At 42.2% G+C, this 25,345-nt stretch overlaps 2 protein-coding genes across 9 annotated transcripts in view; both read right to left on the reverse strand.

The window, feature by feature from the left end:
* The window catches only part of LOC308571224 (palmitoyltransferase ZDHHC11-like), a 31,585-nt gene extending 26,650 nt beyond the window's left edge, over positions 1-4,935 (reverse strand). Inside the window, exon 1 of one of the 3 annotated variants that reach the window (XM_081166778.1) lies at positions 4,734-4,935. The gene's annotated coding sequence lies outside the window, so the exon portion shown is untranslated. Of the gene's footprint in view, positions 1-573; positions 593-1,858; positions 2,283-4,733 lie in introns of those variants that run through there. The other 2 variants (XM_081166775.1, XM_081166779.1) reach the window with 2 other exon arrangements.
* Positions 4,936-6,156: 1,221 nt separating this feature from the next.
* Positions 6,157-25,336, reverse strand: BRD9 (bromodomain containing 9). 6 transcript variants are annotated; one of them, XM_081166396.1, is made up of 17 exons: positions 25,162-25,336; positions 23,921-24,141; positions 22,479-22,611; positions 22,068-22,125; positions 21,347-21,459; positions 20,466-20,572; positions 19,120-19,235; positions 16,642-16,774; positions 15,213-15,288; positions 13,674-13,769; positions 12,913-13,045; positions 12,446-12,557; positions 10,350-10,388; positions 9,829-9,900; positions 7,979-8,081; positions 7,672-7,839; positions 6,157-6,996 (listed from the first exon to the last, which is right to left on the reverse strand). In XM_081166396.1, the coding sequence occupies exons 1-17, from the start codon at positions 25,274-25,276 to the stop codon at positions 6,899-6,901; spliced, it is 1,893 nt and encodes a 630-aa protein (XP_081022522.1). In that variant the 5' UTR covers positions 25,277-25,336; the 3' UTR covers positions 6,157-6,898. The 6 variants fall into 6 exon arrangements, with proteins under 6 accessions (XP_081022522.1, XP_081022523.1, XP_081022521.1 ...); XM_081166397.1 differs by having other exon boundaries at positions 19,120-19,232; positions 22,068-22,128; XM_081166395.1 differs by having other exon boundaries at positions 22,068-22,128.
* Between the last annotated feature and the right edge of the window lie 9 nt (positions 25,337-25,345).

The raw sequence follows: 25,345 nt of genomic DNA on the forward strand, positions 1-25,345 counted from the left end.
ACTCTCTGAAACTCACCTACAGGTGGCAACTAACACCAAGGAAATTAGTGCTAATATGCCCAGGAACCTCACCAAAATGCTGGAGAGGGTGCACCTCCACGGGCACATACCTCCACATGTGGTAGGAATGCCCCAAAATCCAACTATTCTGGACAACAGTCATGCGAGAAGCCAAGTTACAGGGAACCAGGCAGAGGGCCTTCTCGGTAGTGGCACCTGCCCTGTGGAACGTCCTCCTACCAGATGTCAAAGAGAACAACAACTACCAGACTTTTAGAAGACATCTGAAGGCAGTCCTGTTTAGGGATGCTTTTAATGTTTGATGGATTACTGTATTTTAATGTTTTGTTGGAAACTGCCCAGAGTGGCTGGGGTATAAATAAATTATTATTATTGTTGTTGTTGTTGTTGTTGTTGTTGTTGTTGTTGTTGTTGTTATTATTATTATTATTATTATTATTATTATTATTATTATTATTATTATTAAAATATGTCAAATAATTAAGCAAGTATTAGGAACCACCCCAGAACTGGCTCTACTAAACATATTCCAAGACAATAATGCCCATTCACATCACAAAGAACTCATAACCCGCCTACTTTCAGCAGCCAAAAGCATTATAGCCAGACACTGGAGAGACCTGTCAGGAGTAAACATGAACCAATGGTACCAAATAGTATGGGAAACAGCCCGACTAGAATAATTAACCAATAAACTGAAACTGACACAGGAACAAATAGAAGAAGATACCTTCACCCCGGTATGGCTCCCCTTTATCACATGCACAGCCCAACAAGACAATGACAAGAACCCGCCTGTGGCCTTCGCACAGAGACCCCGGTCCTTTCACGGACTATTGACCTGTACACCACTATTTTATCCTTCCGCTTACAGCAATTTTGTGGAAAAAACCCCAGGGTTCCCCGGTGAAGTATTGAGTCTCAGTCAGGCAGAGTTAACAATGAAGATTAAAGTTTATTTCAAACACAAACAAGTTCTAAAATACAGTGGTGCCCCGCAGGACGAATGCCTCGCAAAACGGAAAACTCGCTAGACGAAAGAGTTTTCCGTTTTGGAGGTGCTTCGCAAAACGAATCTCCTATGGGCTTGCTTCGCAAGACGACAATGTCTTGCGAGTTCCTGCGGGTTTTTTTCCCTTCCCCCCCTTTCTAAGCCGCTAAGCCGCTTATCAGCTGATCCGATCAGCAGATAAGCCGCTAAAAGCCGCTAATAGCGCTAATCCGCTACTCCGTCAATGGGCTTGCTTCGCAAGACGAAAAAACCGCTAGACGAAGAGAATCACAGAACGGATTCTTTTCGTCTTGCGAGGCACCACTGTATATTCAAAACGCTGTCACTCTATTCCCTCTCAGTCTTGTCCCTGTCCCTCCTCTATCTCCCCCCACCACAAAAGAACCAATGAGCTAACAGACAAAAATGGCTTTCTTACTGGTCAACCTATTAACCCTTTCTCCCCCCCAGTACAAACGTATCCCCAAAGATTGGGCAAATGCCACAGCGCCAACAGCATGCAAATCAATATGGCTTAACCCGATTCAAAAACACCCACCCCACCCCACGAAAACAAAGTTCACCACAGCCAATCACAAACAAGCAACCGCACCCTAGGCCAACCCCAACCTCTCTCACCACCAAAGGAACACAAATAGTAAAGAGAACCCACACAAGTGATGCTGACACAAAACCCCACACATACATGAAGCAAAATAGAAACCTCGCTTCCTGACCCCACCCCCCATGGCCCCCTCCACCTCTTCCCCCCTTAACCCTAATGTCTCAACAAATGAAACTGACCTATGGAAAAGGTAACTTGAAAAAAAGATACATTGCGCATACCTTTGTAAACCAAGAAAACTTTAATGATGATGATGATGAAAAGGTGTTGCAGTGGAGGAGGGCAGGGGAAAGAAAACTCCTGGCACTCATTCTTTCTTGCTACAGAACTAAAAGACTTCTCTGCTTTTCTCCTTTTTCTCTTGGGTGGTGTGTTCAGCGGTCACCCTCAGGGGAAACAGGTCCCCCCCTTAGAGGAAATGGCCTGATCGGAACCAGTCTATGACATCAACGCAGAATCCCAACCTCACTTGGCAGTTGATTCCCAGCCTTGGCTCAACAGCCCTTGGGTGGCTTAGCCGCGACAGAATCGGGAAAACTGGTGCCTAAATTTATTTTAAAAATCACGACAATATTAGACAGCGAGAAAGCGGGAGTGACAATCAGCAAAGTCTGAAGATTAATGGCTGGGGAGGCAGAAATGACTGGCAGAATCCGAGACCAGGGAGAAGAGTCGGTGGAAGAAGACTGGAAGAAATTTAAAGACTATCTACAGAAATATTGTAAAATTAATGAATGATAGAATGATGTTGGATAGCACCTAAGGGGTTTCCAGCTGTAATGATTTAAGAGAATATGAAAAAAGGGTTATAAATGGGTTAAAATCTAATGGTAAGGATTTGCTGAACCAAAAAATTGAAGTGGAATACAAAAAAGGGAGGTATGAGGAGGTCCGGGAAATAAGCTAAAAGAAAATAAGTAAAAGAAAAAATGTACGTTTTTAACTGTTTTTATTTTGTATTTTTCTTTTTTCTTTTTCATTTTTACTGTTATATTTCAAAAAAATTTAATAATTTTTTTTTAAAAAAAAAAAGATTAATGGCTGGGGAAATGGCGAGAGGACCAACAGGCAGCCTCCGGAGGAGGAAGGCGAAAGCAAGGAGACCCGAGGCCACGTTGTACAGATCTACTAAGTCCTGAATGGCTGCAGGAAAAGGAAGAAGAAGAGGGGTCTCGACAAGAGCTGTCATGGGACAAAGACCCATGAGAGCAGAAGCAGCAAAGCAGGCTTGGGAAGTGCTGGGACTGCACATCATTTGGACCTAGTCAAGTTATTCAGGCCCAACTGCTGAGTCGCTCTGACATGTGACTCATTCTCCTTATAAGTGGCAGCCATTTTCTCTCTGTGTTCCCAGTCTGCCTCAGTTGTGAGCTCATTAAAGCTCAAAAGTAGCCTGGCACCATTCCGATGATAATAGCAGCCAAGGGCCGCCCCACAATAATTCACCTGCAGAGGAGCTGTGGCCCCCGTCTGGTGTCAACAAAGAAGAACACCCGGAGCCCAGAGTGAATGAGGGCCTCCCTTCTGACACTACCGAGCCAGAGCGCCCGGAAAGTGCCGCAGCAGATCACAAGGCTTACTACCTGGGCAATGACCATGATGAGGAAACGCCCCTGAGTGGCTCAGGCACCTCCACAGGCTACTTCCCCAGCTATGGGACCGATGAGGAGTTCCCCGGCTACCAGCCCCCCGGGTGCCCGGAGGACAGAGAGAGTGGGGACCCCCAACCAGGCAGGAAGAAGATCCCCCCAGAAAGGGGCAGGGACCCCACCACAGGCCTCCGTCGCCTCTCACAGCAGCCAACGTGGGCCGGAAGGGACCCCCAAAAGAGGGGAAATCAAGGGGGCTTGGAGAAGGAGACGGCCACAGGAGGGGAGCTGAAGTCCCAGCTGCAGAACCAGCACCCTCTGCCCAGCCGAGGGAAGAAGGCCATCTAAGTTTGTGACACTGACAGCATGGAGGCTGCTGGGGATGCCAGGAGAAGTACCCCCCAGCAGACCTCCAAGCATGAAAGTGCAAAAAGAAAAAAAGAAAAGAACACCTTCAATGGGCAGATGAAGAAGACCAGAGCTCTCTGCCCCACGACCCAGGAGGCGAAGCAGCTGCAGGAAAAGAAAGAGAAAATGGGGTTTCCACAAGAGCAGCCTGGCATCCCAGAAGATAATAGCAGCCAAAGGCCACCCCACAATAATTCACTTGCAGATGCTGCAAAGGGTCTGTGGCCCCCGTCTGGCGACAACAAAGAAGACCTGGAGCCCAGAGTGAATGAGGCCAGTGTGAAAAAGAATATTCAGAAGACCCCCTTGCGCCTTGGCCCCCGTTCCCTCGTCTCCTGCGTCTGGAAGGTCTTCAAAAAAGCGCCACCACCAGAACCCAGCACCAGCAGGGTGCAAGCAGAGAGGAGGCTGTTCGGCATGCGGCTGAGGATTCGCCAACACAGCAGCTGCGTGCATCCAGAGGCACTTTGAGGATGAGGAAACGCCTCTACTTCCCCTGCCACTAGCCCTCTGGGTGCCCCCAGGACAGGGATGGTGGGTGCCGGCCGGCGGAGCTGGGAGTGATCCAGGGGCGCTCGCAGCTGGCCGCCTCTCCATGGACTGGGCAAGGCGAAGCAGGCGGGCGCTGGAGCTGGGGGGGGAGGGGTCGACCGCTCCCCTCCCCAGGGTGGCACCTTTGGTGCGGGTTGGCGCTGTGGGGCTTCTCTCCCCCCCCCCAGTGGCCCATTCTCTTGCATTCACTGTTGTTGTACCACCTGACCTTACTACGCCACTGGGAGTGAGGGCTTGGGGATGCTGACACGAAGTCAGCTGAGATTTGGGGCAGCAGTGGGGAGCGTAGGAGGGTGGGCTGCTTGGGGGGAGAGGGGACCCTGCAGTGCCGGTCCGCACTGGGGGTGTTGTTTTGGGGAAGGGGCCGGGATCTCCAGGGGACGGGCTGTGCTTCCCACCCCCACGATGCCGCATGGGGCGGCCCGCACCCACCGCTCCGCCCCTGCTTACTCCACCTTGGTGTACGCTGCCTGCCAAACAATAACACGAACCAAGTGTCGTCAAACAACGATTATCAGGGATTTGCCTCTTTCGACTTACCACTTACCTGTTTAATCCCTCGTCTGACGTCTCATTTTCATTGTTCTGTATGGAAATTAAAAGGTATAAATGTAAGAATCTTCTTTTGTTCTGGGTTCTCCTCCGTCGCCTGTTTGTTACGTGAGTGGGGACCCTGTTGCCAACAGTCTTTGTTTTGTAATAAAGTTCAGGCTTATAGCTGCTTTACTTTTCATAAAAATAATAATAAATGCATTTAAAAAAAGAAAATCATATATAGTAAAAGGTCATCATATTTCAATTAAACCATCCATGTCACATGTGCAGTCCAAAGCGTGCACTCTTTTGGTCAACTTTTCAACTGAAGCAATTGTCCATGCATTCTGTTGCCATTGTGTGATGTGTAGGCGTCACTTTACAATTCTGCACGGAGTAGTTGTGCCACCAAAAGAAAAGTAACAGTTCCTTACTGGTAGGTTAGTTCAAATAAATATGTGAAATTCAGGCCCTAGCAAAGTCCTCTTGGCACTGTGATCCCACCCTCCCCATCCCCTGCATTCTTATTTCTGTTTCATGTGCACTAAGATTTCCTGGAGTCCAGTTTCCTTCCCCTTTGCTTATTTTCACCCTTAATGCTACCCTGCCTCTTTTAACCACATTGGTTGTTTTCTCTGACAGCTTCTTCCTCAGCCTGCCCTCAAGCCGGAATTTCATCATTTAGGCCTTATCCAGACTTCCTTTTGTACCATGTTTTCCAGGCACAGGTCCATGCTTTAAAAGCTGTTTCTGAGCAGGGTTTTGTTTTTGTTTTGGTTCCAGTACTTTCTCCCAGAAAACCCACATTTTACTTCGAACAAACAGCAATTAATTTGAACAAACAGCAATCTGCAGAAAACTTGCTTAGAGTCCTTTAAAGCCCAGACCTATACCTAGAAACACAGCACAAAAGGGAGTCTTGAATTAGCTCTCAAAGCTGTTCGATGTATTAACCCTAGTCAAATGCTAAACTAACAAGTTCTGTTGTTGGTGCTCCCCTGAGCTTGGTAATTGTTTGGGAACATTTTGTGACACAGCATTAGCCTAGAAAATCGGGATCACCACAAGCAGAAAACAGATTTGCTATAGGACTTCACATGGTCAAAGTTTTAAAGCAATTTTTAATTTTTAGTTCTCTTCACTCGTTACTCATGTGTAGAGGACAAGCAGCGAAAGGGACTGCAGGGCTGTATATTTAGCCCCATCCCAAAGTTTTGCTGCTCCTTTTCTCGCTGCTGTTGGTGTACTGGACAGAACTGCTGCAGTGGAGAGACTTTCTCCCCCCATAGTCCACAACTCTAGTTGATCACTTTCACCACACTATATTTTCCATGTGTAAAGTGTAAAGAGAGCTATAGGCAGGTCTGTTTCTGGTACACCAAATTTCAAGTTAATGAAGAACTGGAGAACTAAGTACCAAGAACACCAGAGCACAATTGCATTGATGAGTTTTATTCATATTTACAATATTGTTAATGAACAACAAAATGATTCTAGTTTATCCATAATATAAATTGTTTTAAAAAAGTCATTTAGTGTCAAATTTCAAATTCTTCATTTAAAATTTAAAACGTGTTAAAAATCTAGATAATTTGGCAAGGGCTGAACTTTTTAAGCTGTAAATCTTCAATATTACTATTGAGGATCTGGACTGTATATAACTTTTAATGTGGCCATCTTTGCAGTGAGCAACTGGAGGAAGAGAAGGAGAAAATAGAAAGACAACCACGGTTCTGAAATGTCTGGGTAATATCTAAAGTCAGTCATAGAGCAGAGCCACCTTGGTATTAATAGGTCTCTGTGACTAACACTGTATCACCACTGGAAAAAATGTTCCTCCTATACGGCCATAGCGGCACACTAAATAAAAAATTTTAAACGATTGACAGCATGATAAACAGCTGGTTAGCATTTTTTAAAATATAAATAAGGTATCTTAAATACGTAATTTGAGATTGCTTCTTCAGATCTATTGTACACACCTAAAATACCGTTTGAAATGGTCCAAATACCATGATATATAAACCCAAGTAATATTTACAAATATGCACGAGCATTATTATTTAGCAATCTTCATACAAAATAAAAAGGGCAAATAGAAATGCATGCTATTCGACAAAACTACATAAATTGTTTACACAGTATAAAAAGCACAAAATAAATACAATATATGCAAGATTAATTATTGGCATTTGTAGGTTCTGGAGACTGAAGAAATTCATAGGGGTCATGGACCATATCTTGTTGTTCTCCTACACTTAAGTGAGAAGGGCTTCCTGTGGAAAACAAGGAGAGGGCCAGAAAGGATAAATTAACAAGTTTGAACAGTTCCATACACTCAGGAAATATATTCACAGTGCAATTTTATGCAAGTTAACCGAGTTCACTTAAATAGGTAAATGATTATAGTTGGTGGTTTTTAATCATGTTCTCCATCAATGATTTTAGAAACGTCAACTTTTCATTACATTTGTGGCAAAACCCCGCACCCGGCCTATCTACTTAGTCCCTTCTATTAGAAGTGTGATTGATGTTGGGTATGAGCAGACACTTCCTGCGGTGGCCCTGAGACTTGGAACGAAAACATGTGTGAATTTCACGTTCTCATAACATGAAATCCATCTTTGTAAAATTGCTTTGGGGCAGTTTTATACTGCAAATAGTTTTTACTTAGGTTTTTGCGGCTGTTTAATTTCTAATAGTCATTGAAAGGTCAAATGTATTCAAACAGGATTTTAAATAGAAATAAATCACAGCAATGGTCCTATCTATCAACCTATTTGTATTTGCATCCTGCCCTCCCAAGACCTTATGGGGCAATCTCATCACCACTGTAATTATGTGATTGTGAATACTGTCAATGCAGTCAGTATCTTGGGCATCTCACAAACTATTCAATTTTAAGTGGGACTGAGAAGGCTCAGGACCTCACGTTGTTCAACCAGATTTACCTAGGTGGTGTTGATCCCTTTCAGAAGCATTGGAGAGGGAGCTGAGGTTAGAGGACGGTCTGGATCCTACTCTGTCAGCCTGAGCCTCATGAAGGTCCTGCAGTAATTTGGTGGTTTCATCCAAGTGTAAATGATTGTCCTCATGATCAAGCTCCTTCTTTACTTTACCTGAGAACAACAACACATCATCTGTGGCAAAACCATGTTAGATTAGGCCTAGAAAAAAAATTGATTAGTGGACCAAACTACATATCATACACTACTGAATCATACTTTCAACACTGAACTACTCTAAGAACATGCTTACCCAATGAACTCAACATGGATATATCAAGGGACACGTCTGAATATGGCTTCATAGACAAAAAATCCAAAACGGAACTAGTATTGTCTCCAATGGCTTCCCCAACCTGGAAAAAGAAGAGAAAAATGACAGCTACACAACATGAGTAACTGTTAAATATGGCTGCTACAGACATGACTCCCCTCTCCAGTAGAAGCACATTATCAAGCAACGCTAAGCGCACCCTTCATGACTTTCACTGGAAAGTCAAATGGACAAACACTGGTGACCATGTTGAAAACGTGTACTGCATGAAGGAGAAAATCTTAATTTTTACATTTAATCCTGGCAGCATTCCAAAAAGGATTCACTGCTATCACCCAATTCCATTGTTTACTGGTTTAAGAAGGAACTCCTAGGATTATCCTCACATCAAAAAGGAGGTTGTAGAACTCGGAAAGATTCAGAAAAGGACAACTAAAATGATGAAGGGGATGGAACGTCTCATCTATGATGAACTGTTACAACATTGGGGGCTTTTTAGTTTAGAGAAAGAGGGCAGAGAAAAGTGTTTCTTCCTCTCTCATGACACTAGAGTATGTTAACATCCAAGGAAGCTGAATACTGAAAGATTCAAGACAGGCAAAAGAAAGTGCTCAGACAGTGCATAGTTAAACTACGGGTTTTACTCCCACAAGACGTAGTGATGGCCACCATCTTGGATGGCTTTGAAAGAGGATTAGACAAGAGGATGCAAAGAAGTCTGCTTCTGAATGCTGATGGCTGGGAATCACAGGTGGAGAGAGTGGTGGTTGTGCTCAGTCCTGTTTGTGAGCTTTCCCTAAGCATCTGGCTGGCCTGATCCAGTAGGCTGCATTCCCATCACAGGAAACCATTCACTGTGACTCTCTGAACTGCAGCTGCTTTACTCCTTCCTGCAAGGGCTAGGAGGAAACCAACTATGATCTCTGGGCTTAGCGTTAGATCTGAACGAGGGATCGTGCTTTGTTTTGCTCAAACAAAGCATAATTGGAAACCCAAGAATGAACCTCGGCTTATCATGGTGGTTTGCTTGAAGCAAAACTAACCACAATTCATAATGGCCAACATTCTAGAGTTCAAGGCTGCATTTCTTCATGACAAACTCAAATGCCAAAAGTGTGCAAGCCCAAAAAGCAGGTGAGGTTATATTTTTGCCAGTTAGCTTAATTTAGTAGGCATCTGTGTATTCTGGGTGTTACCTGCCACCCCTATCCTCCAGTTAGCAGTCATCATAATGAATGAAAATTAATATTGTGATAAAGGTCAAATAAGTTAATAAGCAGAGCACCCTCTCCTAACATGATTTACTAATGCCTTTTTGCATGGTTTGTAATACTCACGATAAACAATTACTTAATTGTGACAGCAACAACCACGTCAAGTGGCTTTTTAAAGATCACCCACAAACTGATGTAAAGATCTAACAATGCTCCCCAAGATTTGGATGTGAACATTTCAGGCTGTTCAGCTGCATGCTAACTTACAGGAAGCAATAAGGGGAGAGGCAGGAGAAGCATAGCTCTGATCAAACGCAAGCCCTTACGGTGTTACCAGAGTTTTCCAATGAAACCTTAATCTGCCCAAAGGAACAAGGGCGCAGCAGGACAGAGGCAGAAGTTGCAGCAGACAGGGACAACACCACGGATGCGGCTGCAGCCGGCCCGCCACCTTCGTCTGATCAACTTCTCCAACCACGTATCCCTGCAGATCCCACACTGCCAAATTTGGTACAGCCATAAAAAAGCTGGGGGAGGGGCAGGGGCTGGATTAGGCCTGTGGTCTGGTGGTTCACTAGGCCATTTAAAAGGCACAGACTAAACAAGAAATCTTACCATACTCTGCTTGGAGGCATCTGGGCAAGTATTGCGCAATTTGTGTTCTTCTTTTATGAGGACTGGTGGAACCTTAAACATCAAAGCACATTCAGATTGTTGGTAATTTACAATCTGTATTCATTTTCCATTTGACATCTTTTATTTTACACCGCCAATGAAGTAAGAAGAAGAAAATGTAAGTTTTCAATATGGATTATTTTTTCCTTTGGTACTTAAAAACAAATAAATACAAAATGAAAGGAAACAGAAAATAGTACAGAAAACCCAATTTAAACAAATCTTGAGGTTTCTGAAATATCTAAATTATAGTGATTCTATGATTTATGGAACACACTGTTCTTATTTCTGTATTTACTGTAGAATTAGAGAATTGTAATGCACTCAGTCTAATCCCATGCAACGCAGGAATATCAACTAAAGCATATTTCAATCATATTCCCAGGGCGGTTTCCAAGAAAAAGCACACTATTACATATGAATATGAAGGCTGGTTAAAAATAAAATGTAATAGGACTTACTTTGACTTCATCTGGTGGCTTCACTGGAATGTTTCTCCTCTGAAAACCAGAATATTAAAATGGTTCATTTTTCCTGTTTCTTTTTTTGAGTAAAGCACACTAATAGCTTTATGTGACCAAGCAGTGAGCTGGTGCATGATGCTCAAAAGTTCCCATGACTCTTCTACACCAATCTTCTTGCCACAATGTGGACAAAACAAGCCAGAGTCTGCCTTGCATTGCTGCCTGCACCCAGGTTTGTTTTCTTCAAACCAACCACGAGAACTGAAGAACAAACCTTGGTTACTGCTGGCGGGTTTTCCCGCATGAAACAAACCATGAGCCTTGGGGTTTGGTCAACCCAACAAACCAGATTCTGGCTTGTTTTGTCTGTGATGTCGAAGACGCAAGGAAGAAGTGGCATGGGAACAACTGAGCTGTGTACACCAGCACGTTAAACAGTGGTTTAATGCAATGTGCAAACCAGGCCAATGAGAGAGACATCTGCAGAATAAACAGTGTTTCTATTGAATCAGTCATAATTTGGATTTACTTTCAAACTAGAAATATGGGACAGTGAAGAAAGAAGATAGGGACAAAACCTTGCTTCTTTTGAGTGTGGACTAATACAGACCAACTTTTTTTTTCTTAAACACAACAAGCTTTGAGGATCTTCAAACAAAACAGAGAGCAATGTTCACAGAACCATAGAATCATAGAGTTGGAAGAGACCACAAGGGCCATCGAGTCCAACCCCCTGCCAAGCAGGAAACACCATCAGAGCACTCCTGACATATGGTTGTCAAGCCTCTGCTTGTTATTGTTCTGTTATTGTTCTTTAGTTTATTTGAAGTGTTTATACCCCTCCTTTCCAGCGATCAGTGTCCATCAGGAAGCAGTTATGGGTGAGATCCAGTGTCATGCCAGCATATGCAAGGGAAATTCTTTTTCTGCTACTTCCCAACCCCCCAATCTGCTCTGGAGGGTTCCCCAACCATGGTAGGAAGTGGGGACTGTGTGGCAGAGACAGTGCTTGTAGGCTCTGCTGGGCTCAGGAGTTTTCCACCAGCCAGAGCCCCTATCATACACTGCCAAGCAGTCTTTGGATGCAGTTTTTTATGCTGATGGGGACTGCTCCCGGCACAAAATGGCAGAGTTTAATTGTTTAGGTTGCTCTGCGGATCATTCTGCTCCGTTATGAGCTTGTTGAATTAAGGTGCTCGAACTTGCATCAGCTGAAGAAGAATGCAGTAGGCTAAGTCAGCAAGGTGAAGAAGTAATTTTTAATAAATAATTTCAAACACTTTTTGCTGATGTTCACCGTATGGTTTCTATTATCCCATGAGCCTCTGAGAAACAGAGAGACACAAAGAAAAAAAAAGGGGAGACTGGAATGGACATGTCAGAACTAGACCAAACCCATGGGAGTGAAGGACTGCTCTAAGCCCAGCACCAACTGAAAAGACAGGATTATTCCATTATTAAAGCTAAGCAACAAAACCAATATGCAAGTCACATTTGGTTGTGATGCCTTGGTTACTGTAGAAAAGGTATGTATCACTGTTAGCCAGGAATTAAGAAAGGCATTCTGAACAGGGAGAGGCCTGCTGAACCTTTGGAGTTTGTAGACAATATATATGGTTGCAATGTTTTTACCAATTAAAGGCACTCCACATGACTGAAAAAATGTGCTTCATTAAATGCAACTCTGTTTTATGATAAGATATTCATCTTTTCTCTCTTTCCTTCCAGCCCCACACCTGTCTCAGGTGATAGAATTAGGAAGAAAAAGGACAGGCATAGAGGACTCCCTTGGCTTGCAGTTCCTTGTTTGCAAGGAAGAAGTACAACTAATCAACCCTGCCACTTTTATTATTTTATAGCCTCTCTATGCTAGATCTGAAGGGGATTGTTTGTCAAGACAAGGATTTGTGTAAGGTGTTCAAACAGTGTAGCCATATTCATGGGTTCCAGAAAAGGCTTTATGGGTTTCAGGTGCTGCCACTGACCAATTCTACTGCACATAATTTGAAGATTTTAATAAAAATACTTTGAAGGGGAAACTACTGATCCCACACGAACAGTGTTAATTGCATTTCTGCATAATGCAGACCTACCTGCTTTAGCTGATAAATAATTTTGGAATGATCTCCACCAGTGATTTGATCCAACAAGTCATCCACTATTTTTTTGCTGTAAATTCCAGAATCCTTCACAAATTCCTGCAAACTAGAAGATTTGTGACATAAGTTGTGACAATTCAGTCGGCTGCATATATATTTGTAAATTAAACATAAGCACTGCAAAAAGCAAAACACATTTTGGTTTTGAAAAGCTGTCTTCCGTGGTTCTTCAAAAAAGTTGTCACCCTGATGGAATTTGAAGCTACGAATTTTTGTATGCCATTTATTCTTGCTTCCATGTGAACTATTGTTCTTCTTTGTATATCCTAATCTTAAGCTTCTGTGCTGGTGTTGTGGTCTGTTGCACCAAGATGGAAAGAGAGTATGATATGGATGACAGACAAAAGTAAACAAGCAATTAATATAACTATATAAGAGTTCAATGTGCACGACTTCTTTACCTTAGGGCACACTGGATCCCAGTTTCATCTCCATATGCTGAATACAGCAGTTCCATTTCATCTGCTTTCAGATCATGGAAGATAGAATGGTGCTGCATCGAAAGTGCTGTATTAGCATTTGAAAGGAACGTGACTGGAAATATAAGAAAAATGTGTTTAAAATCCTCTTCTCAACCTCGTCCCCTCCCAAACCAAACTGCATTTCTTAGGATTTGTTTACAGATCCATGTACATCTCTTGATAATGCACGTGTGAATCAGACACCACAAACAGAATTGTAATAATCACCCAGCTTTGACAATTATATATTGGTGTATTAAACTGAGATACAAACAAACTTATTTGTTTGTCTTCACTCTTCCCTTTGCAGTGTGAGGAGGCAAACCAGGAAGCCTCTAAATTAACCATGGTTTTCTATTAAGCCTCAGCTGGAAAACTATGGTTTCCAGCTTCAGAACAAGCCAAGATCTTAGAAAAAAAAAGTGGTTTAATATTCTCCTGGTTCAGAGAAAACAAGGAACTACATTTAATTAGAGACTTCTGGTTAAACCGAAGTATGAGTGTCCAAACATGGCCAATTACTTCTCCCAACATGATTTTTTTTTACTTGTTTGGTTTAGATATACAGTCAACTAATCAAGTTCCGAAAACAACTAGTTAACTGAAATCACCTTCTTAATACTATTCGGTTCTGAATGAATGGTTTAATATGAGGACAAATGATTAATCCTGAAGACACGATATTTAGTTGCCTTAACTACCTTTGTGCCTTCTTTCATCTTTGAAGCCCAGGGCTGTGAAACCAGGTAATAACTTGCTTGACAAAGAACTCAGATCCACCGGATGGGTTTCCTCCTCTGTATTAAAAGGAAATGTGCATTACATTTATTTATGTAACTAATTTCTATCCTGCCTTTTAGGACACAATGTTCAAAAGGCAATGAAAAACACAAAATAATAATTATAACTAAGATAATAATCCATTTTATTATATGAGACATGCCCAAGGCATCATGAACCACATGGTTGATTTGGCATGGATCTTAAAGTCCCTTCAACACATTTTACAAACCACTAAAATCAACATCAGGAACACATATAGATAATATTCCTGAGTATGGATTTTTTTTTATCACACTCAGCATTTATGATGTATTTTAGTCCATACACTGTATAAGCAGACAAACACAAGTCAAGTTCCTCACTGATGTGCATTTTTTTCTTCAACTGAGTAATAGTAAGGCATGAGATGGCGTCATTCCACTACAATACATGCAGGCCTCTGGACTTTATTGCAATTTCAGCCTCTAGTGTATTTGGCTGTGGAGCAGGGACCAGCAAACAGGGAGAGGCAAAGAGGAATACAGATCTTTTTCAACACCACTGCCCAGACCATTGGGTCTTTTTCCTTCTGTCCAAGAATGTCTTACAGCCCACACTGTTGTATCACAGACTGGCAATTCATGTTTTAATTACTGTATTTTTCGCCCTATAGGGCGCACCGGCCCATAGGGCGCATCTAGTTGTTGTTGGTTTTTTTTGGGGGGGGGGAAATAAAGAGGAAAAAAAATTATTTCCCCCCCAGGCGCAGGGCTGGGGAAGCCTGAGCTTCCCCCGACCCCAGAACAGGCTGCTGTCCGCAAGCCTTGGGAGCCCAGGGGGAAGTCGCACTGGGCTCCCAAGGCTTGCGGATATCTGCCCGAAGCCTGGGGTGCGCTCCACTGTGCTCCCCGGGTTTCGGGCTGCAGGCTGCTGTCTGCAAGCCTCTTGCTCTCCAGACTTCAGCGAAAGCCTGCATTCGCCCCATAGGACGTACACACATTTCCCCTTCATTTTTGGAGGGGGAAAAGTGCGTCCTATAGGGCGAAAAATACGGTAAGTTGATGAAGATCAGGTCAAAAAAGTAGAAGATGCATTTATGCTAATTCAAATAAGAGTTTAGAGGAACATCACAGGTATCCAGTCAACAATAAGTTTCCTTAGTCTTTTTTTAGACACTACTGACAAATGAAGCTTCATTTTGAAGCTATTTGTAGTATTAGCCATAAACCTTCCACTGTGTCTGTATTAGACATCCATTTTAGCTTAGGATGAGTTGCAAAGTGTATTTCAGAATACACATCTTACTGTAGTGTTGCAAACATTTCAACACCTATCATTACTGCTTCATATTTGTTTGGGTTGTTCAATCTAAGATGAAAGCACTTCAGAGCAAATTTAAAAAGAGAACCTAGGCATGCAGCAATAAAAGGATACCTACAACTTTAAACAAAACTTGCAAAAGTTAGCACAACAATTACCTTCTGCTTCTGGATCTGATGGATTGAGTACGCTGAAGACCAAAGACCCATCACCATTCTTTTTCAGGTAGCCTATCTGTACTTAAAAAATATGGCAGAAATAGAAATTATTTTTACGTTCACCAATCAAAAGGAAGCACCTATCCAGATTTTAAAACGTCAGTTTGTCTGCGCTACTGAGATCTACAACATTAGCATTGCCTCTTTTGATAGCATGTTCCAGAGCTTTGGTGACAACTGAACCTTATCTCCTTAACACCTTTATTCTCTACTTTATTCACCTATGGTTGCTGTGCAGAGCCTACGCACAGCTGTGGTGCTTAAGACAGAGTGCAGCCTCCCCCTGGGCCACTCAACACTCACATGCTGGATGTGTGCCTGGAATGGGAGTTTACAGGTGCATAATCCAGTATGAATAAGCACCTTTGAAAAAGCTGCATCATCTTGAGCCTGTTTTCATAAGTGTGTTCAGAGCATTAGTGCTTTTAATATAAACACCTGAATTGTTTAATATGCTAGATTTGATTCACCAGAAGGCTACAATCTTTTATTTTTATCTTCCCATAGTGCCATAATGGAGAACTTTATCAACTTTTGGTTGCCCCAATCTGGAGTATTACATGAAGCTATTTAGTGCATTATTACTTTTATATTGTCCTTTTCTTCCAAGCTCAAGGTTCATACTCCTCCATCACTTATTTTATCTTCACAATGATCTCATGAGGTAGGCTAAGATGAGAGGTTGTGATAGGCCCATTGATGAAGCTCTGAACCCTCACCTCCCAGGTCCTATCCTGACAGCACTCTGGATCCATTACCGGTAGTTTAAATAACTAATACTATTAACTTATTACCATTATTAACTTATTGAAAGCTCGGGGGGTGGGGGGTTCACCAAGGCAGATACCGAGGAACAAATCCTAGGTGACACTTCATTTGTGTTATATTGAAAGTGGGGACTGGAAACTGCTCTGGAAATTTAACAGCCATAAAGCAATCACATGTGAAACTTAATTATTAAATTTATATACCGCCCTTCATCCAAGGATCAGAGTGTAAAAACACAAAACACGGTTTAAAAGGCCAGAGATGGTTTAATCAGCCAAAGGCCTAGGTGAAGAGGAATGTTTTCACTTGGTGCCTAAAGAGATGCAATGATGGCGCCAGGTGAGCCTTCCACATATGGGGAGTCACTGACTGCAGAAAAGGTCCGTCCCCATGTTGCCACCCTCCAGACCTCTCACGGAGGCAGGCAGGCATAGGAAGAGTGCCAGGTCTGGGTCACTTCACACGGGAAGAGGCGGTCCTTGAAATATAATTAATGTATCAGATGCCACGCAAAAAATGCTTATTCAATCTGATGAGGGCATTGTTTCTGGCAATGTTAAGCAGAACGGAAATAATGGAAACTTGGATCAAGCGGCACGACCTTGCTGTTTGGGAGACATCGACTGATCCGGTCCCGAGCTTCATCTGCTGCATGTTCCACCAAAGCCAGGACGTGCTCTTCAGCAGTGCTGTCGGTCAGGCTGCACGCATTGCCTTCTGGTTCAAATATGCAGCTACAAACAAGTTACAAGTTGTGCAATAAATATGAAATCACGTCTACTTTTCTCCAAGTAATTTCTAGGCAACAGATTAGGACTGTGAACTAATTGTGGCCATTCTCCAGGGTTAATCAGAACTTTCTTATTATTATGTGTATTAGACACAGGCTCCGCTTACCAAATACAATGTGTTCCCTAGAAATCATTTGTTAGGTGAGGGGTTTGCATAACAAGTTCAGTTTCCACTGATTCCTGCGGTAAAATTAATGATCTCTCTCCCTGCTCCCATAATGGTTTCTTCCATGTTTTCTTTTGCAGCCAACCAAGAGAGACATAAAGGAGAAACTGATTTGTCCAATCTCTCCCCACACTCCATGGTTTCTGCCCCAAAATGCCTGCCACAGTAAACAAACAAGTACAGAAGGGGGCAAGCTCTGGCTGTTCAGATGCCTGAATCAGCTGTGCATGTGTAGTGAGGTCTGGGCATAATTCTTTGTGTTCTGATACGTGAATTTGTAAATAGCAAGTAGGCTGAAAGCGAGACATGTGTGTACCATGTCATTTATGTACACTTTTTATAGGCACGCAAGGGATTATACAATGTACACTATTAGCCAGTGCACAGCTTTTTGTTTCAGCTTAAGAACCTAAGAATTGCATTGCTGAACCACAAGCTCCAACTAGTCTAACTTTCAGTTTCCAACAAGGGACAGCCTGATGTCCCTGGGAAAACAAGCACAGGATAAAGGAGGTGTCCATATCTTAGTCCTAATTCTCTAAAAAGCAGGTCTGACTTCTGCCTACGAGCCAAGAGGAATTTGAGTCTGGATCCCATTACATCCTAATGAGAATTATGTCTCATTTAGAAGATTTGCTGCGGCATAAACTGCCCACACTGTCAGATACCTTGTATATACGCCCCAGCCACCCCCCTTTCCTGCTTTTGTCTTAAGGGATGGTTGGAGATACGCATTTCTCCCAACTGCAAGGTCAATAAAAATCAGTTGTGTTGTTTACAAAAATCATTTTTTCTTCAGCCTTCAGTTAGAAAAATAATTTTGTTTAAGGTGTAAGTAATCTGACTTCAAATACAAGTTAATATGCTTAAATGAATATAGTACTTCTGCTTTTAAAACAGAATCCATGACCATCTTATCAAACTTCAACTCAAAGAAAGATTTTCTATGTAAAAGAACCGTGGGGGAAGATATCTGTCTTATGTTGGCAAGCATTAAAAATATGGTGCAACAGATGACATATTTATTGTGCTGTTCCCTATATAGGCAAATATTGTATTTGTATCTATTTTTTCAATACTACTACTGGACACAAGTTCAGCAATTTAAAGTCTTGATAGCTTCAGAGAGGAGGAGAGAGAGGGAGTGAAGTCCATGCTTTATTCTGCTATATAAACCATAGACATGCTTAACTTTGCCTTGTGCTGGGAGTGGGAAGGGAATGGTTCCAGAGCATGAAGATGGTCATTTAAAAATATTGCTCTGATGGGCCAGAAAACTTCACCCACTTTGAACTGCAGAAGGAAAGCAGTGGGCTGCAAAATATGCCTTGTAGGGCAATCATCAGTCCCCATAACACAAAAAATAGGATCTTACCCCCTTTTATAAGCCCAGGGAGTGCAGTAAAGAGGAGGCCACTGCTGGCTTCGGGGGAAATGGCACCACTGCCTCCCATAGCAGTCAGGTCAGCAGCAGCTACAAGACAGCCTGAGGACAAGTTCAAGCTCAGGGAAGAATCTGCAATGTAGCCAGCATCACTGTGCACTCAGAAACATTATGGGAATTAATGGTGCTCTTGGAGGGGCAACTGGAGGGTATTGGGATCTGAGAAGACAACATCACAGAAATGGCCTCTGCTGTGTTAAGGCTGGGGCAGGGCACAATGAAATTATTAAGTGCCTCAAAAGGAAAAAAATGAGCACGTCTACTATCTTTATTGTACTTTTTGCACTGTTCTACAATCCTTAAATAAGTGCAACTTTTACTGCAACTTGTACGGTTGCCTTACAAATGAAAATCAAAACATGTCTTGTTTGGGTCACAGTAAAACGCCAGAGAAGTGAACTAAGATTCATCAACAGTTTGGGATTGGTTTATCCAAAACTAATTTGATACTCAAATACCTCAACAGCTGCCTGACATACCCCCCCCCCTCTCTCTCTCTCTCTCACACACACACAACCTGCAATACTTTGGAAAATGTGTGGCTGCAATGGGGGAAAATATCTGTGACTGCCCAAGTACGCTGAAATCTCAGGAAACTCAAGTCTGCTTCATATCAGCACAATTCCAATTTGTAATTAAGCTGCACCAAAGAGCAAAGCATTCCATCTGTATCATTACCTAATAACTTCTTTACTTGGCTTTTTGGATTTCTTGGTAGTCTCTACGTGAACAGGAACAACTTCGGGCACAGGTTCCTCAACAGCTGGGTCTTCGTCGCCCAAAAGAGCTGCCTGCTGAGAAAAATCCATGTCCTGCATAAACGACATGCTGCGCTTCAAAGCTAACAGCCGTTCCTAGAATTAGAAAGGACAGAGCAGCAGGGACTTTACACCTTTCCCTCATAGCCAAGGTGCTATGATGATGGGATGGGATGGGAATGGCCATGGCTTTGTGCCTAAGAGCTACACCTTCAATGATGATGCAACATGATTCAGTCATGGCAGCACGACACCAGAATATCTGCAACCTAGGAAAAAAAGACCATCACCTACCTGAAAAGTGGAACTTACCACAATCTTCCTGCAGAACAGGCTAGAAGCAGTAGCTCATATGATAAATCAGTTGTTTGACTGCTTTTAATATGGTACTAGTACACCTTAATGTAAAGTATACATAAATCCATCTCCTACCTTAAGTATTTCCCTTTTAATGTGTTTCTTTCTTAAATTTTAGGTGAGGAGGGAGGGGAGGGCCTGTTTTCTGCTAAGAAGGGGACTAAGAGGATTTATGAATTGTATTTCATAACCATAAAACATTTCAACAATGTTTTAAAGGAAAGCATGTTTCTATACATCACCTTGATGTTTAACATGCTTGGCTTTCCAAAAGAAGATTCAGAATTTATTTATTTCTCACTTGTCAACAACTTAAGCAAGTCCAATGAACTTAAAAGGTAATATGGAAAAATTTGCTTCCATGCTGGAAGCTTCTGTTCAAAGTCTCCAACCTGAATCCAAATCTTACCAGTGTTATCTACCGTAAAAGGTGAGCGATTTAAAATGGAAATGTCCTTCTATATAACATGCTATGGGAATGTCATATTTCTGTAGGAGTGCAGAATGTGGTACTGGGCACAGAATTCAGCTTCCTCATAATTTCAGTTTTTCGTTTCTTTCTTTTTTAAAAGAGCAATGGGATTGTAAGCATTTATGTAAAAGTGTGTGGCCAATGTCTGGTGACTCTTAGAAACCCATGCGGTATCTAGTGGCGACAGGGGGTGCTTCAATATCCTATACAGCAACTTCTCCCTTTCCATACCTAGAAGCAGAATATATTATGCATTTTTCCCTAACAGTGCTTTATTTGTATAAAAGTGCAGATTTACTGCTTTTTTTTAAGCCCAGGGCATAAGAATACAGCAGCCACGTTATACAGGTTAATGAAATAATCCTTCACTTTGACCCACTAGAGTAGTTTAATGTGCACATTTGGTCTCATCATGTTCACTTTCATAGCTGTCTTACTTTGCTCATCATCTTAAAGCCTGTATGGAGGATCTTCTTGGCCAGTTTGTAGTACACAGTGTCTGGTCTGTTGTATGTCATGGCGTTGTCACACATCAGCTTAAAATCTGCCTGAAAAACATGAACATGGGCATTACCGTATTTTGCAGTTGTGCAGTCACAGCCAGGCCAGGCCAAATTCAACAGAATGTTAAAATGAATAGTACAGTTGGTGAATATCAACCAACTATTTCTCAGGTAACTTGTAAGGGGCCCTGGGCCCTTTCGGTTTCCTAGGGCGAACAATGAAACCAGAAAAGATTAGATCACAATGTTGCTGCACTAGGACTTTCAACTAATTTAATTGATCAGGGCTTTAACATTTATGCCAAACTTTGCAGAACACCTCGCTGTTTAACACAAGGAGCTGGCTGGTTCACTGATATTCTCCCTCACAATCTGTGATCTGCTAAAACAAGTACAGCCAGTATTGTATTATGGCCTTTCAAGTGCTTGGTAAATCCTGCTTTTGTTGTCTGAGGCAGGCAATAAAAACAGGAGATTTGCTGAGCCCCTTCTGCACCATCATATATGTGTACTGGGCTGTGCTTGTCTTAGTAGCTTCCACAGGCCTCTACATGTTATGCAGGGATCAATGGGCAACCCCCCCCCCTCGACACCTGCACTTAAAACCACAAACTTGTGCACAACCCGCTCTGGGGGGTATCACATAAAAATTATGTGACTTTCACACTGGAATAACGGGATTGCTGCCCACTCATAGGAAATGCTAGATAGAAGCATTTCTGGAGCTATTTACATGATCTACCACCCCTATTGACCAAATATAATAATTAGCAATTCACACTGTGAAAAGTTTTATCAAATCTCTATTAATTCACCTTGAATTCTGTTACTGACTTGTACTCGTTTGCTGCAATTTTTTCTTTCATAGTGCCAAAATCCATAGGATGCTTTATTATCATGGAATATCCAGGAGCAATGGCATCCGTGACTGGAAAAGCAAAAAACCCGTGAGGATCTTTCCTATAAAAGGGAAACACATACATATAGGGAATGTTATATTTGGGGATAAAATCATGTATGTGTGTGTATATATACACCCCCCAAACACCTATGTAAAACAAATGCCATTTTTCCATCAGTCAAGAACCACCACCTGTCTTGCTTCATTAAAAAAAGGGAGGGGGAAGCATTTTTATGTTTTTCCGTATTTGGCAAAATGTGTATTCAAAGCGATGAAGGGCAGTATAGAAAGGTATTCATAATAAAATAATAATCAGCCTGTTTGTATACAGCTTGATATCTGAAATGCATGTGACTTCAGGACTTTCTGTATTAGCAAGAAAGTCCTGAAGGATAAGCTGTATAGAAACATCTGTATATACCAACATGAGCTGGTGCTAAAAGTGAGGGGGCATACAGATCCAGCACTCCAGTGCTTTAGCACGTCTATCTACACATCTTACATTATTGAGTACCGATCTTAAACTAATTAGATATTATTAAGCAGTGATGTGGGTTTTCCAGAAAACTTTGAAACACATACAACTCCCCATTTGCGTGGGGGTTGCGTTCCAGGTCATTGCGCATCATTCTTACCTTTGTAACTGGCGAAGAAAATGTTCCAACAATTGCTGAATAGGTGTGCTCTCGCTTTCTGCTATAATTCAATGTAAGGAAAAGCAAATGATCACTCCTTTGAAAGTTCCTGCCATCTGTATATCACAGCTCTAAAATGATAAAGATGCTATCGCTACAAAATAATATAACCACTATTAATCCTGGTTTTTTGGCATAGGACAGTAAAACACACATTACATTCTGTGGGTGGCCTTTCTGAAAATGATAGAGGAATATTAAGGCTAACACAAGAATCATATGAATTTCTGTCCACATGAATAAACTGCATCCTTAACCAAAGAAGGGGCTGAGAGCAAACAAGAATCCGAGAAGTGTTTTCCTACGCTATACAAATCTTTATATCAGTTTCAGATGTCACTGACAACGCACCTGGCTGTGTTCTACAGGCCCGGACTGGACGATCGGAGGGTGGCTCAACCTCTACTTTCTTTCCAGGATCAAAGTCATCTGTTTCACCCTCAGTATCACATTGTTCTTTCTCCCTTTTTCTTTTCTTCTCTTCCTGATACCACAGAAACAGAAATGTAAAAAAGACAGTCAATATAACCTCTTCAAGTACAAATGAAAGAATAACATATTCACGCAAAATCATCACTGAAATTAGTCTTTTGTGACATTAAAAATTCAGGATACTTAGCAATGGGAAAACAGACTCCAAATGCTTAGGAAAACAGGATCTTTAAAAAAAGTACATGGGTTATTTCCATTTGCCATCCTGCTTTTATTTAGCTATTTTATTTAGCTTACTGTTTTTGTATGTACTGCAAGCCGCCCAGAGTGGCCGGGGAAACCCAGACAGATGGGCGGGGTATAAATAGTAAAATTATTATTATTATTTGTTTTGTTGTTGGTTTTCAAGAGTGTGTTGGAAAATGGTTATTCAGAATTCAAAGAGCTGCTCAAGAAACAAGCAATCTACATAAAGTAGTAGCACTAAGTCATTTAGGGCTTTAAACGCTAATGTGAGCACCTTGAATTGGGTCCAGAGACAAACTAGTAACCAATGCAATGGATTTGAAACAGGGGGTATAAGAATTCTAAAGGAAACCCCAGGCAGTAATCTTGCTGCTGCATTCTGGACCACTTGAATATGCCAAGTTGTCTTAAAAGAGCAGTCTCACACAGCATACCTTGCAATAATCCAATTGGCTTTTATTGGCATAAATTTAAACAATAAAATAATAAAATCATCCAAAGTCATCCAAATACACTGATAATCCAAACACATACAATATATAAAAGACTAGATAGCCGCCACTAAATAAATCAGGAAACTTTAGCTCTAGCTTTAAAGATCTCATCTAAATACCCCGAAACAATCTTGGTAATTTCAGTAGTATCACCCCTCAACAAATATTAGATTACAGACTCTTTGTAAATCAATATTTTAAGATGTAAGGGAATCACTAGGTGATCTCTGTGAAGGGTGTGATGTATTATGTGATGTATTGTATCTGGTGGTTTCTTATTACAGGAGCAGAATTTGTTCTGGAAGGGGATTTTGAAACCTTCTGAACAAAACAGATGAGGCAAATGCATTTTGATGAGCTTGCATAAAAACTCTGCGATGCGATGGAATATTTAAATTATAAAAGTAATTAGGCGTTACAATGGAGTTTACTCTGTATTCTGGACTCTTAAAAATTCTCATCCTCTGCCATTGCTTCACAACAGTTGTAAGGAATAGCTTTAAAAGCTCTGGAGTTGCCACAAAAAAAATGCATTTGTTTAAACTGATACTTACAGTTTTCATAAGGTAACGTTTTAAAGCTCTGACCAGTATCTCTGAAAATAAGTCAATGACTCATTACCTTTCTCTTCCGTCTCTCCTCATCATCAAGATGCTTTTCTTTCTCTTTGTCAGATTTCTTCTTCTTCTTCTTTTTCTTCTCCTTATGTCGCTCTCTCTCATGGTCTGATCTATCATCATAATAACTGGAATCGTGGCCTGATCCTGAAAGTTCTGTCACTTCACTTCCACCAACTTTCAACACCAACTTCAATGGCTTCTCCAAGGGCTTATCCACATAATCTAAGAGGGTGACAACAACAGCAAATAAGTGAAAAGCAATAAATAAATAAACAGTATCAAACTAGTGCAGCAAACATTCAGCAGGAATGCTGATCACATAAGCCTTATTCATAGGAAGGTGTAAGAGCAGATTATGATGCTAAAAGCAGGTCTGAAGCAAATGTGCACCGATATCCTCTGTCAGGAAGAAAGTGGCACCTACCCCCCTCAACAAGCGTGTGAGAGAAAAACAACAGTATTTTAGCCACCCAAAGTGGCTAAAAGCAAGATAAAGTATATTAATTTATTATAGCATATATGGTTTTGTGTTACATACATAAAAAGATAAAAGGTAATGAACCCCTGACAGTTAAGTCCAGCTGAAGACGACTCTGGGGTTGTGCGCTCATCTCGCTTTACAGACTGAGAGAGCCGGCGTTTGTCCGCAGACAGTTTTTCTGGGTCATGTGGAGAACCAGAGCAGCGCATGGAAATGCCGTTTACCTTCCCACCAGAGCGGTACCTATTTATCTACTTGCACTGGTGAGCTTTCAAACTGCTAGGTGGGCAGGAGCAGGGACCGAGCAACGGCCTTTGTAAGCCGCCTTTACGGAGTTCAGATAAAAATAACAGAAATAGGGCATAACAAAAGTAGGCATAAACAATAAATTAAACATTAAAATAACGCGGAACCAAATTGAGCGATTTCCACATAAAACACAACACAACGTAAAATAAAGATGCCAAAAAACCCCAACAGCAACAGCCCCTCCCCCCCAATGGAAAACCCGACAGGATGCCCCAGCCCTGCAGCGGGGGGGGGGGGTTGGGCTAAAAATGCAACAAATGCATAAATAATTGGGGTGGGGGGGGGAGAGAAGGAAATGGGCGGCTTCCCTGCAGGCAGCTTCCGTGGCGGCTTCTGGCCTCCCTGACAGGGTTGTTGTGGGGACTGAGGAACTGGGGAGGGAGGGAGGGGGGGGGAGAAAGGCAATGAATAGACACATAAATAAATCCAGCGCCCCCCCTTCTCCCACCCACCGTCATAGGCGGCGCCGCCGCTTCCTCCCCCGCCGGTGGCGGCGACGACGGCCGGGGCGGGCGCGGACCTCCACTCGGCCTTCTCCGCCTTGTGCTTCTTGTGCTTCTTCCCCATAATAGCCGCGACTGGAGGGCAAGAGGCGAGGCAGGAGGAGGCGGAGGCTCCGCGCTCAGGGGAAGGGGC

Source organism: Podarcis bocagei (assembly GCF_964188305.1).
Source record: "Podarcis bocagei genome assembly, chromosome: 13".
NCBI lineage: Eukaryota > Metazoa > Chordata > Lepidosauria > Squamata > Lacertidae > Podarcis > Podarcis bocagei.

Excerpts from the sequence above, each read along its gene's own strand:
- BRD9 (XM_081166392.1), bottom strand. The coding sequence starts at position 25,276 with ATGGGGAAGAAGCACAAGAAGCACAAGGCGGAGAAGGCCGAGTGGAGG. Across the intron at positions 22,612-23,920 it reads AGGAGAGACGGAAGAGAAAG|GAAGAGAAGAAAAGAAAAAG; the intron begins GTAATGAGTCAT and ends CTGTGGTATCAG. Across the intron at positions 20,577-21,346 it reads AGTCAGTAACAGAATTCAAG|GCAGATTTTAAGCTGATGTG; the intron begins GTGAATTAATAG and ends CATGTTTTTCAG.